At 37.2% G+C, this 20,311-nt stretch overlaps 1 protein-coding gene across 1 annotated transcript in view; it reads right to left on the bottom strand.

The window, feature by feature from the left end:
* Window positions 1-20,311, bottom strand: part of LOC138691041 (farnesyl pyrophosphate synthase-like) — a 134,227-nt gene that overhangs the window by 84,459 nt on the left and 29,457 nt on the right. The window contains exon 2 of the mRNA XM_069812690.1: window positions 5,344-5,512. Coding sequence (XP_069668791.1) covers window positions 5,344-5,512 — 169 coding nt within the window. The remainder of the gene's footprint in view (window positions 1-5,343; window positions 5,513-20,311) is intronic.

Below are 20,311 nucleotides of genomic sequence, written 5' to 3'. Positions count from 1 at the left end.
ACCTCAGTTTTACGTACAAGAATTTGTGTTCGTCCACACGTACGCACTCACATAATATGTGATGTGTCAATACTTGTCTGGTACAACTCCTACTGGCAGTCTCTTGATACTGTATCTTTATACGCTTGATATAGCGACTTACGTGTTACAAATGTTCACAAATTTCTTTGGATGTTTATTTTATTCTTGCACCAAATCTAGGTACACCCGCTAATCTCTTTTCATTCAGTAATTTTACGACGTCATATCAATAAAACTGCCCTGTTATTTAGAATCTGTATTAACGAGAGGGTATTTGGTCAGATGAGTTCGGGAATTATTTAATGTTCTGAAAAAATCAACCAGGTAATCAGTCGAGGCGGGACAACAACTCGCAAAAATTGAGCGCGCTAACGCCTTGTTAAGCCAGTGCCTTTATTTGTAGGCATACAGATAAACAACCAATGCCGCGGTAATTAATATTACATTCTCATTTACTTTTGAAATGACTAATACGTATTGTTATAAGCGTTTTTAGGCTTTCACGGCGAATGAGTTGAGAATTATATGCACTAAAAACCCTTAAATATGCACTTAAAATGCCGAAATATGCACTTATATATGCACTATTTCTGAAGAGCTGGCAAAGTTATCATAGTATAGGATCCCACAAAAACAAAACACTGACCATATTTACAATGGGAAATATTAGAATTATTGGCAATAACGAAAAAGACAGTCACTTTAATTTCTTAGTTACTGCTTTATTGGCTACTAGTCGTACCAGTGCGCTCCGCTGCACCCGTTAGAAATAAATATAAAGTAATTACATAATTAAAATAGGACATTTGATCCAGGGAACATTCGTGTTTGATAGAAGGATAAATCCTTTATTATGTTACTTAATTTAAATTGTATTTGCATAATTAAAATGCGATCATTTTGATCCAGAGACCACTCATTTGGTCACAAAAATTATTTTAGGAAATACAGGAAACGAATGTACAGAATAGCCTATCAAGTTTTCTGTGCATAAGAAGCTGTTTTAATCTTACCTGTCCTCGATTCACTCAGAAGTTACTGTAATAACATTATAGCATTATGTCCATCTAGAGAAACTACACTTTCCAATGGTGAATTAATAATTAATTATACAAATAGGTTAATTTAGCTTCCGATATTACTTCATACAAATATAGAAACATTATCTGTAGGCTATCTTTCATAGCTTTCGATTGTTGCTGTCCAAGGCCCCTTATAGACGAAGTCATTTGTTTTTTAATTCATTACACGGCCTTAGATGGCAGTTATTTTAATTTTAAAACTCATTTATCTCATTAAATATCAGTCCTATCAAAATTTTTCAAAGAATAAACCTTATCGGAAATTATTTTTAAAGAAACTTTTGTTATGTAACATTTTTCACAAAAATCAATAATAAGCGAGATATTTCGATTTATTTAATTCAGGCCCCCTTATAACCCCCCTTTTAAATAATGTATTTTGAATGCCATATAGCCTAAAATCTAAGTTACAAAGAACTTAATTTATATTCCAATTTTCATCGAAATCCGTTCAGCCACTATGGCGTGAAAAGGTAACAAACATACAGACAGACATACAAACAAAAATTTCAAAAAAGCGATTTTCGGTTTCAGGGTGATTAATTATATATGTTAGGACCAATTATTTTTGGAAAATCGAAAATTACCAGAAAAATTTCGGCTACAGATTTATTATTAGTATAGATTGCTAATTTAAATGATTAGGATATACCTGCCTCCATGACAGCACGAGGTAAAATGACACAACGCCCTCTATGCATGGAACATTAAAACATACACATCGTACCGGTACACTGAATTCTATCCAAAATACATAGTACCGGTACACTGAATTCTACCCAAAATACATAGTACCGGTACACTGAATTCTACCCAAAATACATAGTACCGGCACACTGAATTCTATCCAAAAAACATAGTACCGGTACACTGATTTCTATCCAAAACACATAGTACCGGTACACTGAATTCTACCCAAAATACATAGTACCGGTACACTGAATTCTGCCCAAAACACATAGTACCGGTACACTGATTTCTACCCAAAATACATAGTACCGGTACACTGAATTTTACCCAAAATACATAGTACCGGTACACTGAATTCTACTCAAAATACATAGTACCGGTACACTGATTTCTACCCAAAATATATAGTACCGGTACACTGATTTCTACCCAAAACACATAGTACCGATACACTGAATTCTACTCAAAATACATAGTATCGGTACACTGATTTCTGCCCAAAACACATAGTACCGGTACGCTGAATTCTACCCAAAATACATAGTACCGGTACACTGAATTTTACCAAAAACATATAGTACTGATACACCGAATTCTACCCAAAATACATAGTACCGGTACACTGATTTCTACCCAAAACACATAGTACCGGTACACCGAATTCTACCTAAAATACATAGTACCGGTACACTGATTTCTATCCAAAACACATAGTACCAGTACACTGAATTCTACCCAAAATATATAGTACCGGTACACTGATTTCTACCCAAAACACATCGTAACGGTACACTGAATTCTACCCAAAATACATAGTACCGGTACACTGAATTCTACCCAAAATACATAGTACCGGTACACTGAATTCTACCCAAAATACATAGTACCGCACACTGAATTCTATCCAAAAACATAGTACCGGTACACTGATTTCTACCCAAAAACATATAGTACCGGTACACTGAATTCTACCCAAAATACATAGTACCGGTACACTGAATTCTGCCCAAAATACATAGTACCGGTACACTGATTTCTACCCAAAATACAAGTACCGGTACACTGAATTTTACCCTAAATACATAGTACCGGTACACTGAATTCTACCCAAAATACATAGTACCGGTACAGATTTCTACCCAAAACACATAGTACCGGTACATTGAATTCTACCCAAAATATATAATACCGGTACACCGAATTCTACCCAAAATACATAGTACCGGTACACTGATTTCTACCCAAAACACACAGTACCGGTACACTGAATTCTACCCAAAATACATAGTACCGGTACACTGATTTCTATCCAAAACACACAGTACCGGTACACTGAATTCCACCCAAAATACATAGTACCGGTACACTGATTTCTACCCAAAACATATAGTACCGGTACACCGAATTCTACCCAAAATACATAGTACCGGCACACTGAATTCTACCCAAAATACATAGTACCGGTACACTGATTTCTACCCAAAACATATAGCACCGGTATACCGAATTCTACCCAAAGTACATAGTATCGGTACACTAATTTCTACCCAAAACATATAGTACCGGTACACCGAATTGTACCCAAAATACATAGTACCGGTACACTAATTTCTACCCAAAACATATAGTACCGGTACACTGAATTCTTCTTAAAACACATAGTACCGGTACCTTAAAGTTGTAAGTACTAACTAGATCTAGAACCGATCAATTTTAATATTCTCCAAGAAGTTCTGAATAAATTGTATTCAGAAAAGCGCCGTCATGTTTTACTAAAGGTCACAAAAGCAGAAAATAGTTTTCACTACCAAAAAGAAATAAATAAAAATGTGAAGGAAATAAGTTGTACTCTTAATGTCGAAATATCCACAAACGTCCAAAATATGCACATATATGCACGAACATCCATGCGTCAGTGATCTTAATTAAACATGAAACATGTAATTATTAATTTCCATTAAATATGCAGCTTCGATAAAAAAAATATGCATTGCATAGAGTATTTCTCATCACTAGTGATCAGAAATAGACTTTCTTATTTCACCAACTCCTGGAACTTGACATTTCTATAGCGTTTCGTGTACAGACAGTCAGGGCAGATAGGTATGACTACAAGGGTTGCCTATTCTGTTGGCGTCATTCCAAACAGCTGAGCCAGACATACCGTACTACTACTCATAAAAATCATAGTCCGAAAGTCTTGTCGACTTACGAATAAATCCATAACGTAGAGAATATTTTTTTTGAATTTGTAAACAATAGTTGTCTTGGAAACTGAATTGCATTTGTTATCTAGTTCATTAATACTATACATATCACTATATCAGTTGCTGAAACTAGTGTGATCCCTTTATTTTATTTTTGTTTCGTACAAAGAGAAAGCAAAGGACCACACCTTCAAAACTGTGAACGTATGGAAATAACCATCGAACACAGAATGATGAATTAGTTTATGCCTGGATAATAAGCAACCTTTCCTTAAATTGGGTTTATATTTTAGGTTTTCTTTCTTTAATTAATTCATTTTCATTGTTTTTCCCCTGTCTAATGGGCTACATGATTCATATTTCTTGTTTCTAAAAAATTCAAATTCAAATAACGGCAGTCTTAATTTGACGAAGTTAAAGAAGTTGAAACAAAATGGCATTCGATTACGTTTCCGACATTTAAAAGTAAAACTGTGCTGTTTATTGAACTACATAGTATAGCATAAACTGTAACTGATGTTTTGATAGTGTATATATATATATATATATATATATATATATATATATATATATAAAAGGTATGACTATTCGATCAATCTATACCAGCAGTGGAGACTTAGCCTACCCAGAAAATTTGAGGTATTAAACCTAGTACCTGAAGTCTGATTAATGTAATATATAGGTAATCGGTGATGTATGCAATGGAGGGGGAAATAAACTGGCCATCCTACCCCATTATCTCCTGCCCTAGTTGCCCCACAAGTGGTGCCTTGTTGGTGTCACTTGTGACGTTCAATTCCTAGTAACAGTAGGCCCTATAACGATGTATCGTAACACTTGGTTTCACTCCGATCCTTGCATATTTAAGTTCACTGTGGGTAGTCATTCCAGTATGGAGAGTTCAGTGCGCGAGGCTTGTGTAGATAAAGGCACGGTTACGACGGCTATGATGGCTACGACCTTGAGGTGGAACCGGGGAGAGGTTATCGATTCGATTGTTGAGTGTTAGTTTAATCAAAAGGGCATGCATGTGTCTTACATATTAATTTTGTGATAGGAGATTGAAACAAAATTAGTAGTCATCATCTTCTTGTGGGGTCTGTGTCACAAAAAATGTTGATAGAAAAACCGAGAAACATCTTATGTATAAAAATATATACGGTAAGCAGATTTTTTCAGCCTAATCAGTATTTAAACCTTAGATGCGCCACTGTATACTAGTTCATGTAGGACTTGTGTCGTGCTGTTCTTGTACTGTGTATGAGTTTCGAATAATCCCGTGTTGTCAGCTGAATAAAAACTAAGCAAATATTTTATCTGAATTTTGTTTGGAAATAGCATACCTTGGCGAGCCATTTCGTGGCTCTGGGTACATCAAGATGTCTCCCTGTCTCTGTAAGATCTTTGACGATGTCGGGGAACACTTGATTGAATTCAAGAAGCTGCGTCTTGTCGACAGCAGGGACCACTTCACTTTGGGACGCCCAAGGAGCTTGCCTCGCCAAGTGATTGCTGCAAAAGAAATATTGAATCAAGTGATTTGTTTCATATGATTTTGGAGACTGAAGCTCGAGTAAATCATAAGAAGAAGATTTATATTACATCAAAACAAACAGCACTGAAATAATTCTCGCACTGATAGTGGTCATGTACGTATCGCATCCATGGTGAAGTTTGTTTATCTGAACTCTTTGCTGTATTTTTGATAGATAATAAGTGAAGATTTGCTGAAATGATTCTCACACAACTGAGGAAAAAGTGTTTATTGTAGAATATTATTTCCATGTATACGGGGTAGGACGCGCAAATGGCTCAAGTTTGAAATGATAACTTTCACAAAGCTCCGCCGAGTAATGTGATTTTGTTACAAGCTGTTGATAAGTTTCGCCGTATAGGAAGCGTCCAAAGAAAAGGCTGCACAGATCGGCCTGTTGTTGTGATAAATAATGATAATCATGGGCGGCTCCTATCCAGGTGTTACAGGCTACGAAAAGAAGTCTTCCGCAAACAGCTTTGAAAACTGGTAGGCCTACAGTACAACGTCCATACGTCGAATGTTCAAGGGACTTGTGGATATGCATATCGAATCCAGACTGGACAGCGTTTGAGTGATACTGATCTTCGTGCCAGAATTGTGTAGGCCTACTGCAGTTCAGTGTTAGCTGTGATAAAAAGAATCTCACATTCTTGTCTAACATATGGTTTAGTGACGAACGTCACGTTCATCTCGATGGATACATAAACAGACAACTCGCTTCCTTGGTTTTGAACGGCCAGATGTTATTGTTCAGACACCCCTTCATTCTGAACGTGCAACAATATAGTGTGCCATATCTGCAAAATGTGTATACGGTACTTGGCCCGTATTTTATGGAAGACGATGGTGGACATCCTATGACTGTTAACCAGGTTCGGTATACGAACTCATTATCACACCATTTCTGAGAGATCTGCGAAGACTTTGTCGTGCATGAAACATCGCACATCATACTCATTGGTTCCAGCAAGATGGAGTCACCTGCCACACTGCCAGAAACTCTGAATTTTCTCCGGGAACATTTTGGTGAACGCATAATTTCCCATGGAACAGATTTTCCGTATCAGTCGCATTCACCTGATCTTACATCACCGATGCGTATGTATGTATGTATATATATATATATATAAATTGTATAAATTTTCAGTTTAATAAACATTTTCAGTACTGTTTGTTTTGGCGCATACTATATATATATATATATATATATATATATATATATATAGTGTTTAAAAAATACGGGACATAATTTCAGGTATGTATTTCCCACATGTAGACAATCAAAATAGTTCATTACAACATGTGTCCGGAAATGCTTTATTTCCGAGTTATGGCCTTCACAACATTGAAATTCACCGGAACGTTTTTCTTTCCGCAGGTCGTTGCCATCAAAGGAGACATTAAGAGGGCACTCTGACAGTTCATTCCGAGGCAAAGGTTACATTCAGTGTTGTGTAGGCGTTAGACTGTGCGACATGTATTCAAATCAAGAGCTGGCAGAGATACACTTCATGTACGGTAAGGCGGACGGCAATGCTGCGCTGGCTCGTCGTTTGTACCAGGAGAGGTACCCACAGCGACAATGTCCAGATCGGAAGACATTTGTACGTCTCCATTACCGTCTGTGCGAGTATGGAACATTTAACTCTCCTGGTTTGGAAAGGGGACGACCAAGATCTACAACTCCAGAAGTACAGGAGGAGATTCTGGAGGCTGTGAACATGACTCCTTCTATCAGCACACGAAGGGTAGCGTTGCAAGTCAATGTTCCTCATACGACTGTCTGGAGACTGTTGAAAGAGTATCAATTGTATCCTTATCATTTGCAACGTGTACAGGCCCTGTCACCAGCAGATTACCCTGCACGAGTTAGGTTCTGTCAGTGGTTCTTGCAGCAGTGTGGTGTAAATCCGAGTTTTCCTGCCTTAGTATTATTTACAGATGAAGCACAGTTCACACGAGATGGCATAACAAATTTCCACAATCAGCATGTATGGGCGTATGAAAACCCACGTGCAACTGTTCCATCTCATCACCAGGTGCGGTTCTCCCTCAACATGTGGGCCGGTATCATTGGTGATCGATTAGTTGGACTTGTAAACAGACTTACGGGGCAGGCGTACACAAACTTCCTGGAAAACACCATACCTCATGTTTTAGAAGACACTCCACTGATCAATCGTCAACACATTCACTTCTTGCATGATGGCGCTCCTGCACACTTCAGTCGTATGGCTCGCCGGTACTTGGATCGAAGGTTTCCTGATCGATGGATAGGTAGAGGTGGCCCAATTGCTTGGCCTCCACGCTCACCTGATCTGAACCCTCTCGATTTCTACTTGTGGGGCCATTTAAAATCATTGGTTTATTCGTCTCCGGTGCCTGATTTGGAATCCCTTCGGAATCGAATTGTGGCATGTTCTGAGGACATACGCAATACTCCTGGAGTTTGGGATCGTGTTCGCAGGTCAATGAGACATCGATGTGAGGTCTGTATTCAAGCAGGAGGTGGACATTTTGAACATCTTCTGTAATGACAACGACCTGCGGAAAGAAAAATGTTCCGGTGAATTTCAATGTTGTGGAGGCCATAACTCGGAAATGAAGCATTTCCGGACACATGTTGTAATGAACTATTTTGATTGTCTACATGTGGGAAATACATACCTGAAATTATGCCCCGTATTTTTTAAACACCCTGTATATATACAGTAGATAATCGATTATCCGACACAATTGGGGACAGGGAGTGTTCGGATAACTGATTTTTCAGTTAACCGATCATTTACGAAAACAAATTGTACCGGGGTCATAGTAGTAGTATTGAAACAAAGAAACACTGATATTAAACACAAAACTGTACATACAGTACAGTATATAATTTTGTATCACACGTCTTACAAATAACACAAGAACTGACTAGCCTAGTTTGACAAGTTCAGAACGCCATTAAAGTAGGCTTATAGTTTAGGAAAAGAAGTCCATTTTTTTTTTTATTTTTTTGCTTCAGAGCTGAGACTCGTTTTTCGCCGCTAAATCTCGCAAACAGCGCTAGTTAAACTTCTACAAGGAGCGCATAAATTCAAATTTGCGACTTGAACGCTTTCGGTTAACTGATGTTTCGGTTGATCGGTATTCGGATAATCGCTGTTATATATATATATATATATATATATATATATAATTGAAGTTAACAGAATAATTTGTAAGAGATTGAGTATAGAAGTGAAAAACCTAAAGTAAGAGTTTTAAATACAAGAGCTGTGCTTATTATTATTATTATTATTATTATTATTATTATTATTATTATTATTATTATTGTACACACAGGATACTTATAGGTTCAATATGCATACATATAGGCTACAATATAAATATAGATACAAGAGCTATACTTTATTATTATTATTATTATTATTATTATTATTATTATTATTATTATTATTATTGTGTACACAGGATACTTATAGGTTCAATATGTATTAGTCTTGTAATGTTTGTACAGAGAGTGATGGCGGATTAAGAACTGGAACACATCTAATCCGCCATGACGTGAACAAAGATTGATGAAATAAATAAATAAATAAATAAATAAATTTTTAATTAAATTTTACTTTCGTTCAGTAATGAGTGACAAATGTTTTGTGTCAAGAGAAGCTACAATAATTCTAACGATAACGCACTCTTCACTAAGGTTAGTGTCTACCTCACTTGGCCTGAGTGTTTGGACTTTGACAAAGTTCGCAACGAAAAGTAGATATAATTATGTTTTAATAATATAATTATGTTTTAATAATTTCTTTACCTCTGATTGAGGTTCTGGCTGATGTGTACATATATTATCTGGCAGTGCATCTCATTTGACGATATGTATAAGAAGAATAACAATTTTTTTGTATAGGCCTACATCTGAAGTCTGATTTGTGTAATATGTTACTAGTCAGCAACGTATGCAGTGGAGGGAGAAAGATACTGTCTTACCTGGCTTAGTTACCTCATGAGTGATGCCATATTGGTGTCACGAGATTCAAACTTGTTTACGATAGTTGACAAAACAACAATGTTTTCTTATAAACATGGGGATCCGGAGAAATACTGAGTAGCGCATTCCATTTCTCTGTTTCTCTTATGCCATATTATTATTATTATTATTATTATTATTATTATTATTATTATTATTATTATTATTTTTTTTTTATTTTTTTATTTTTTTCGTTGTTGGCAACTCTACAGCATCTATTAGATGCATAGATGCTTTATGGTTGTGCTAACAGATGGCGTTACTTGTCAACAATGTGACGCTGAAACGTGTGTGTTCAGGTTACTGCCCAGCGACAGTCCTGATGTTTTTTTTTTATATTTGTGATGATTGGTTAATTAATATTAACCCGGCACACTCACAATCACATTCATACAAATTTCCAGACTCTAGACACCCAGGGAATTTCTCTTCTTCAAGAAAAATTCACCGAGAGCCGAGCCAGGGAATCGAACCCGGGACCTCCTGATCTGGAAGCCAGCATGCTGACCAACAGACCACGGAGGCAGTCTATTATTATTATTATTATTATTATTATTATTATTATTAATAAAATTTGGCAGTCTAGATTTCGAGTTGGCCATTTTGAATTAAACCTATTATTGATACTACAATTGTAATAAGTCATGTCCATAATTCCCAGGTAAATTGACTCGTAGACACTAAATGTGATAACAAGAATCAATCCAATGGCTAGAAGAAATCGCTGTACCCGGACAGACAGACAGAGAGGCGGTGAAGCCCACAACCACTTTTTCGGTATTAGGGATCCTGAAAACCCGTATTTCCAGTCAAAACTAAATTATTTTTTGCAAAAGCGTAGTACTTTCTCTAATGAGGAAGCAAATTTTTTTTTCCACTTCAGTCATTCCTCCAGCTAAGCTAAAATTATCTATCGGCTTTGGTATTGCGGAGGTAGCGTGACTCAACTCCAGCTGGAAGGGGAAAGGCGACCTCTATAACGTCTTCCTGATTATTCAGACATGCACGCTCCGAGCACGTGCTCGCCGTAGGTGTTGCGTTGTACTGCAGCGTGTTTATTTTGCTTTGTCTCTTGCTGTTTATATCGTCGTGAGTCCAAATTCACACACAAGTTTTCGACTCTAATGAATTCATAGTCGGCATATTGAATTTTATTATAAGCAGCAATTAATGGAGAAGTGCTATTGAACACAATCTCCACGTTTATTGTTGACTTGGCTAACACACATATTATGACTACCTCAATAATTATTACTGATGGATTCAATTGGTAATCAGGGAAGATTTCTCCGTGCCCCGGGGAAAATTAATTCTTCTCCGGTGCGTACCGTTGAACTTGAAATAGGAAAATTTATACATCTTGATTACACAACTTTTAACGCTATATCACTTTGGAAAACGTGTTATATGTATTTCATGTGTTATAATTTATATTACCTTGTTAACATGTTTCGGCCTGCTATTGACCATCATCAGAACTGGTTATTGCTGGTCTTGGCATGGCATCATAATACACTCAGGGACAAAAAAAAAACCGGACACTTTAATATTTGCTGGTATTTTGCAAAACATTATCTTCTCATACAATATTATGGTAGCCATCTGTTGTTATGGAGACGTGTATACATTGTTGATTGTTTTTTGTTTTATAAACAAGCCATTACAACCAAATATTCCAATTTTGCTTTCGGAGTCTCAGCTATAACAATTTTGTCTCAACTATTTTGTGCTTCATTATCGTCATCATTTGTTATTTCTTTATTTTTACATTTTCTGAGTTTAAGTGGGGTTGTAACATTTGTCTTAAAACAAGATGAGACCTGAAGATGTGGCTCGAGCTATAGCCCTTTACGATGATGGACGCAGTGTACGTTACATTGCAAATGTTATGAATATGGCTAGAAGCACAACCCATGATGCCATAAAACGGTATAGAGAGAGACCCTAGAATATACCAGAAGACCAGGTTCGAGTCGTGCAAGAGCTACAAATCCAAATGAAGACAGGTACATGGTGTTGAGAGTTCTTAGGGAGCGCAACCTGCCAGCTACTAGTGTAGCCCAGCAATTTGTTAACATGCATGGACGCCCAATTTAGGCCAAAACAGTTAGAAGGAAGTTGAAAGAAAGTGGACTGATATCAAGTAGACCTGCAACTGGTCCCAGACTTCTCAGGATGCATCGAGTTGAACGACTGCGTTTTGCAAATGATCACAGGGATTGGAGAAATGGACAGTGGAGCTGTGTTCTGTTCACCGATGAGTCCCGTTTCAATCTGTGCTCACCTGATAGACGTGAAAGAGTTTGGAGAAGGAGGGGAGAACGATTTTCACAGTGTTGCATTTCCGAAAATGTGCCGTATGGAGGTGGTGGAGTGATGGTTTGGGCAGGAGTGTGTACGGATGCTCGTACAGAGTTGGTTTTTGTTGAAAATGGAAGACTAACAGCTGATAGGTATATAAATGAATGTTTGGCTGATCATGTTGTGCCATTTGGCCAATTTGTAGGCGATAATTTTGTTTTAATGCATGATAATGCACGGCCGCATATTGCCCATGCGGTCGGAGATTATCTCCAAGAAGTGGGAATCCATGTTCTTCCATGGCCAGCAAGGAGTCCAGACATGAACCCAATTGAACACGTGTGGGACATGCTGGGACGGCGTGTTAAGAATAGACGACCGAGACCAGAATCGTTACAAGAGTTGAGGCGAGCACTTGGCGAAGAATGGGAACTTATTCCTCAAGAAGACATTGCTAACCAAATTGGGAGCATGCCAAGACGTATGGATGCAATTATTCAAGCCAGAGGGTATAATACCCGTTACTAAAAAGAGTTTTTAATGTTTAAGGCACCATAAAATGAAAAAACAGACCAAACGATGCCATAGTTATACGCCCTTTGTAATTTTTTGTAAATTTTCTCATCAGAGATTTTTTTTCAAATGTTGCCGTATAAGGTGCTAAATGAAACATTATTTTGTTTAAATGGGTTTTGTTCCATTTTGAAATAATTGGCAACAAAATACAAGCAAATATAGAAGTGTCCGGTTTTTTTTTTTGTCCCTGAGTGTAGTTTACGCACGATCGCGTTCATTTCAGAATTATTCCAAATCACTATCCTTAACGTACAATAGAACGTCTTCATAATGAGAGCTCCAAGATAAATTAAGATTATTTATTTTACTATCAATACTTAAACACTATATAGGCTACACGAATACCCCTCAATGATTTTAACGTAGTGTTAAAAATTAAATTTTAACGGAATATATCATAGTTGTATTTTGAAGGTCCCATTGACGTAGCAAAATTGGTAATAGATACCTACAATAAGAAAATTAATAATAATAATAATAATAATAATAATAATAATAATAATAATAATAATAATAATAATTACTCACTCACTCACTTATTTATGGCTTTTAAGGAACCCGCAGGTTCATTGCCGCCTTCACATAAGCCCGCCATCGGTCCCTATCCTGTGCAAGATTAATCCAGTCTCTATCATTATAGCCCACCTCCCTGTAATCCATTTTAATATTAACCTCCCAGCTATGTCTCGGTCTCCCAACTAACACTCTATATGCATTTTTGGATTCACCCATACGTGCTACATGCCCTGCCCATCTCAAACGTCTGATTAATCTTCATAATTATGTCAGGTGAAGAATACAATGCGTGCAGTTCTGCATTGTGTAACTTTCTCCATTCTCCTGTAACTTCATTCCTCATAGCCCCAAATATTTTCCCTAAGAACCTTATTCTCAAACATCCTTAATCTCTCTTCCTTCCTCAAAGTGAGAGTCCAAGCTTCACAACCATACAGAACAACCGGTAATATAACTCTTTTATAAATTCAAATCAACAGATTCAGATTTGGAAACAACATGCAGATTCATCAAAATACAAAATTCAGCATCTATCATCTCTCAATCTAAACTTAAAAATGTATTGCCAGTTGCTAAGTCATTAACAAAATTTGAAATTCAGTCCGCGGTTTTGTGGCCAGTCATACCGCGATAAAATCTGTCGGTCATTTAAGCGAACTTATTCATTAAATTGTCCCAGTGTAGGAGTGCACACGGAAAATGTTCGCTCTCCTATAGCGTGGATTTGTTCCATTAAGCGTTGAGGTCCAAGGATGAAGTCAAGTCGTAGCAGCATCGTATATGTGTGTCATATTCCCTACGAAGCCTTTACGGGTTAGCGAGAAAGTTCTTTCTTCTCGTTCCAAAGAACGGGCTTCGAATCTCTCTAGCCTATGTAAAACGCACGCGTACACGGTGATACCCGAGCTATTCCGGTGTAGGGCTTTGTCTCTAACAGCGACTAATTTCCGTGTCAAAGGATGTACAGTAGTGGCAAAAAAAAAAACCGGACCGACGACGGAATAATCAAAATCCCCGAAATGAGCCACTGCGCATGCGACGCCCGCATTCACAAGATAGCGAGTAATCTATTGAAACTGTTGTAGTTTCGACTGCTGACGTAGCCCATTTCGAAAGCCATTAGAAAATAAGCTGGTAAAATTCATGTTCTGGGAATAATAAGTTAATTAAGTAGTAAAATATCGCTGCAATCGAAAAGTATTGGGAATAAATTTGAATAAGGAACAAAAAAAAGTTTTCTTCCCAGGCAGGATTAGAACCACAAAAGTCTTAGTTACCAGTCTATCGTGGCTCTGGAGTGAACAAGGCTCTGAAATCAGCTACAAGGATCGGTCCTTTTTTTTTTTTTTTTTTTTTTGCCGCTACTGTACATCTCCAACCTCACAGAACAAAGTGCACTGCAATAATAACTGTCATAACCACTAATATATATCCTAAAGGAGCGAGTATAAGATGTGAAAGTAGCAGCATTTTCATGAATTATTAATAACGAATGGACAGATGTTACATGTACTGTACATCTTCGCAATGTAGGCCTATCTGTTGTAGGTATTATAATAAACAGGATTTTTGTCTCTCATTAAGGTAGAAGATAGCCTAGTGTGAAATTAAAATATTGGACGAATTTTTCCTCTAAAAGGCGACTTTTAAGAAACAAATGCGAATTTCTGTAGCACTCACCAAATCTACACAAGCAGCAAGATCTTGGTAAGCACGGGGTTTACTTCAAAGTTTATGACACTTGTTCATTGTAACTGGCCATTTTAATAAATAAATGTCGAGTAGAATACCTTCATACCTCTTAAAGGTACTAGAATGTACATTTTCATGGAGAATTTGTATTTGAAATGTCGCTCCACAACAATTTTCACTATTAACTCAGTGAAATTATCGCGTTCCCCATGCTTCCGTGATGTTATTTTTAACGTCTAAAAAGGATATGACAAATATTTTGTTATTTGTAGATGTTACAATACAAAAACAGAGCATCTTGCGCTAAACTGCTCCTCTGTTGTCAACCTCAGAAGTTTTTAATTCCATATTAATAAGAGTTGTGGAAAAGGATTTTTTTGTGAGGTTGAGAGGAAAAACAATGATAAAATACTGTATAACTTACAGATTCTAGGAGCCTAGTTCATGATAAAATAATGTATAGGCTACAAGTTAAAACATTTGCAGTACTCGTAGATTAATTTTATTGTTAAGGTCTAACACGAGAATGCACTTCTACAGTTTCTGGTCACAAGCGGATTTTACTAAACGTTAATCAGGGTAATATTAAAGCTTAAGTTTTACAATCCTCATCACCTTGTTTAGTAACTGGTTAAGTAACTAATTGTTATTCTTAGGACTCTTAATTTGCAAGAGGCTAACAATAATAATTACAAAAATAAATAACTTTACGCTAATTAACTATAAGTTAATTAAGTTCGTCTTTTGTGTTCAACATTGTCATGTGAATTTAAATTTTGGAGACTGAAGAACACTACTGGATAATAAATCCGTAAGTCATAACCTACCTGGCCAGGTAAACAGTACAATTATTACCGGTATGCGATGCGACACTTTTTTTTTTTTACTTATTTCATTTGGATCAAAAGAGAGAAAATGTATCGCAAAGATATAAAAGTAAGGATGAAGCAGTTTACGGTCGTTTTCAGTCGAAAACATTATAATGACGTCAATATAAGCAGATGAAAGATATCTAGAGGGTCATGCAATAACAAGCGATAAGAGTTCACACTTGCCCTTAATGGAAATGGGTTACTTCTTTATCTATTCCTCTTTGGCTTACTTTGTGCATGGTGTGACCACTCATTAGATGGGAAGATAACTTTATCTCATACCCTAAATTTTTATTACTGTCGTGATTCATTCCAAGATGAACTACACACATTCAAGTCTGAAAAGTAAGTAAAAGCAAAGACCGATCACATTGTTCCTGTAGTACAGCCCTGGTGGGAGGGGAGGCTAATGGGGCAAACGCCCCCACCAGAAGCAAGTACTTTTTATTCAATACAGTACAACCGTCAACTAGTGATAACGAATGCAACATAGATTAAAGCATTTTACATACAGGCTAAAGTTTGGAAATAATTTACTGAAAAGTACATTGTTTAATTTCTGACCATAATGAAAATCCAGTGAAGAATATTGAAATGCATCAGTTCGATCACAGCTTCCGTGATCCGATTCATTGGGTTTATCCATGATATAGAAGAATATAAAAGCCGTGTTATCGTGTTTGCAAAGCGCGACACCCAATTTTAGCATACCCAGATTAAAATCCTGACTGCGCCACTGCTTTCAGCTTAAGATCTTTGAAATAAAGCACCTATCCTACAAGATTTATGAAACAATAACATGGACAAAATCATCAGAAACAACATAAAATTCAGAAAACAGACAACAATAAAACACTACACAACACAAAACAACAACACATTCCACACAGTGCAACATTAGCATCTTTCGATATCACTAACTTATACACTAACATACCGATACAAGACACATTACAGATACTAAACCAAATGCTCATAGACAACAACACACCACAAGAATACATCGAAGAAATCAGCGAAATCACAGACATCATAACAAAGCAAAACTATTTCACACACAACAACAAATACTACACCCAAACACAAGGATTGCCAATGGGATCACCCATACCTAGCATACTAGCAGAAATATTTTTACACAACATTGAACAAACATACATACTCAAAAATGACCACAACAAATATGCAGACAACATAATATACTGGCACAGATACGTAGACGACATACTCATACTATACAAAGGAAACAAAAGACAAATACACAAACTACACCAATACATAAACAAAATACAACCAAAACTCCAATACACACTGGAACTCTAAAACAATAACTCCATAAATTTCCTAGACATCACCATAACAAAAGTTGACAACAAACACACCTTCAAAATATACAGAAAACCAACCACCACCACCACCACCACACACATACATAACACATCTAACCACACCACACAACACAAACATGCTGCATTCAGGACAATGGTACACAGATTACTCAACATACCCATGAGCCAACAACACTACAATGAAGAAGTGAACACAATCAAATACATAGCACAAGAAAATGGTTACAATCCAAACATAATAGACAACATCATAAGGAAGACAAAACAAAAACTCAACAAACACAAAACACACAAAACACAACACAAACACAAGAACACAAGAAATACATCACACTAACATACGAAAACAAAAACACACACAAGATCGCATCCTCATTCAGAAAACAGAAATACAACATAGCATACAGAACAGAAAACACACTACAAATACATCTCAACACACAAACAACAGAAACGAATAAATACGACCATACAAGCGTATATAAACTCACATGCAATAGTTGCGACAGTTTCTACATTGGACAGACAGGCAGATCATTCCAAACTCGATACAAAGAACACATTAAAGCAATAACCAGAGGACACAATACATCTACATATGCCGAACACGTAACTAATGCTAACCATACATACAATAACATAAATACAGACATGGAAATCCCACACATACAACCCAAAAAATCAACACACTAGAACAATATGAAATATACAGACACACTAAAACACACCCCGATCAAATTCTCAACACACAGATCAATTTCAGAACACACACAGTATTTGACACCACATTTCAACACTTTTCAACAATGGAACGCACCCACACAACAGGTAGCGAAGTTCGAGATGACGCCGAGATCTAGTAGGCTCTGAGGATGGTGTGAAGAAATACCGAAACAGCTGTAAGCCACAGTTGCTTACACAATTAACACGAATAAGATCGCCATTTAATTAATTACACTAGGGAACAACTGTTCTACGGTAAAAAAGAAAGTTGGTAATTCGTATGGAAACCGATGCCCTGAGTCCGAAAATGATTTCATTTTTTATGTATCACGTCTAGTTTTATCGCAATTTCAGTTTTTCGATATTTATGGCCGCGCAGTATTCACTACTGCGTGTTCAGTTCAAAGTGTGTCATGGCTCGCTGTATGTCGTCATGTGGCTAGCCGGTGAGCCTAGAGAATTCAATCTTCCTACACTCCCGCAGAGGCGTATTACCTAAATGCGAGAGAAGTTGCCTAGCAAGTACGGTGTTCATTCTGAAGTACGCAGAGTCCGTGGATACCCACGGACTCTGGAAGTACGTACCGATACGTGCGGTAACGCCGGTAATGGCAGGAATGTGAACTGTTTGGAAACTCGTTCTGAGGTGAGTTTTTTTCTTACTGTCGGGATATGGCGAGAGGGTTAAGACGATTACTTACGTATTTGTTGACATTAACTTCGACGGTCAACATGGACACGGAGCATTTGATTCTAGTTTTGGAATGTTGCGGTATGCAACGGATGATAACAAATACCCTGCGTACGACTTGCCCGCGCAAAACACAGTTCGAAAGAGGTTATGGTGGCACACAGACCTTACAGACCGCCATCTGTTGCTACGACGTTCAAGTTACACCGTACACGTTCTCAAGTTCAGATTGAACGCCTTGATTAATAGGCAACTTCTCTGACAAAAAAACTGAAACTCGCTTCAAATCGCTGACTCACAACAGTGACGTCATGACACACTTTGAAATGAACATTAAGCCGAGGTGCCCCCTCGCTGATGGCACTAAATTTCCACAACTAAATATTTTTGTTCTAATATCTATCTCAGAATGATGTTTCATTATCCCATGCCCTATCACCCCATCCCCTTTCTCACTTTGCCGGGAAGTTGTTCTTTACAGAAAACCCTAATATACAGTTCTTAAATCTTGTCAGTTGAGCATCTGGCTTACTTCTGTGAACACATGTAAATTTTGTTACAATGGAGTCCCTAGAATCGTAGTGCAAAAGCGTGATTTTAAAAACTGAATACGGCGAGTACATCAGGATTGCGTAGGAGACAGTTGTACAAAATCCCTAGAAGTTTTGCTATATTTTGTGGGTGTTATACAGTATGTTCGATGGAAAAATTCGTAAAATAGATTCGTTTGTAAAGAAGCTATATTTTGCTTATTTCAATGTAAAAGTTGGTGACATGGATAAATCATTTGCACCTCAAAGTGCCTGTAACAATTGTGTAGAAGGATTGCGTTACTGGTATGCAGGAAAACGGAAAGCAATGCCATTTGCTATAGCCTACCAATGGTATGGGGTGAGCAGAGGAATCACTATGATGACTATTATTTTTGTATGTGTAATGTTACTGGTTACAACAAGGAAAACAAGAAATCAATTAAGTATCCAAATCTTCAATCAACTTTGAGGCCTGTTTCTCATGGGCTTACCTGTACCTACACCACCAGCAAACTTGGGTAACATTGAATCTGAAAGCAGTTCCACGAATGCAGATACTGAGATGTCTTCTGATCCAGACGAATTTGACAATTCACCAAAAAAATTTACCCAACCCGAGCTGAATGATTTTGTAAAGGAATTAGGACTCACCAAAAAGAAAAGTGAATTACTAGGCTCTAGACTGCATGAGAAGAACATGTTAGCACCTGGAGTTACATTTTTGTGGTACAGGAATCGTGAAAAACTTTTCCGGAAATACTGTACACAGGATGATAGATGGTATAATGTACAGTTGTGAGAAATCTACTAAAACAGTTGGGAGGAGGTATATGAGCCCAAACGTTGGAGGGTTTTATTGATTCTTCGAAAAATAGCCTTAAGGCAGTATTGCTTCTTAATGGCAATAAAGTAGCGTCCATATCATTTCCACATTCTACAGTCCTAGTGGAATCATATCAAACATTAAGGTTGGTTCTCGAACAAATTAAATATTTTGAACATGAGTGGCAAATATGTAGTGACCTGAAGGTTGTTGATTTACTATTGGGACAACAGGTAGGATACACAAAATTTCCGTGCTTCCTGTGCGAGTGGATAGCAGGGCCAGGAACAAACATTGGAACATTGTATACTGGCCTGAAAGAAAGCAACTAACGCCAGCAGACAAAAATATTAACAATGTAACTCTCGTTGCTCGTAAGAAAATAAATACTCCCCCTGTTAACTTACATATAAAACTGGGAGTTATGAAGCAGTTTGTCAAGGCACTAGACAAAAATCTTTCTTGCTTCCAGTACTTATGTACGAACTCTTCTTCATTGTCACACGCTGAAATCAGGGAGGGAATATTTGACGGCCCACAAATTCGAAAGCTGATGATGGACCACAATTTCGCCAGTATTTACAATGAAAGAAACAGAAGAAAGTGCATTGAACGCATTCAAAGAAGTTGTGAAGAAATTTATTGGTAACGTGAAGGATCCACTGTACAAAGAAATT

This window comes from Periplaneta americana, chromosome 16 (assembly GCF_040183065.1).
Source record: "Periplaneta americana isolate PAMFEO1 chromosome 16, P.americana_PAMFEO1_priV1, whole genome shotgun sequence".
NCBI lineage: Eukaryota > Metazoa > Arthropoda > Insecta > Blattodea > Blattidae > Periplaneta > Periplaneta americana.
Note: the sequence above shows the minus strand (reverse complement) of the source record. Positions and strands in the feature narration are given on the sequence as shown.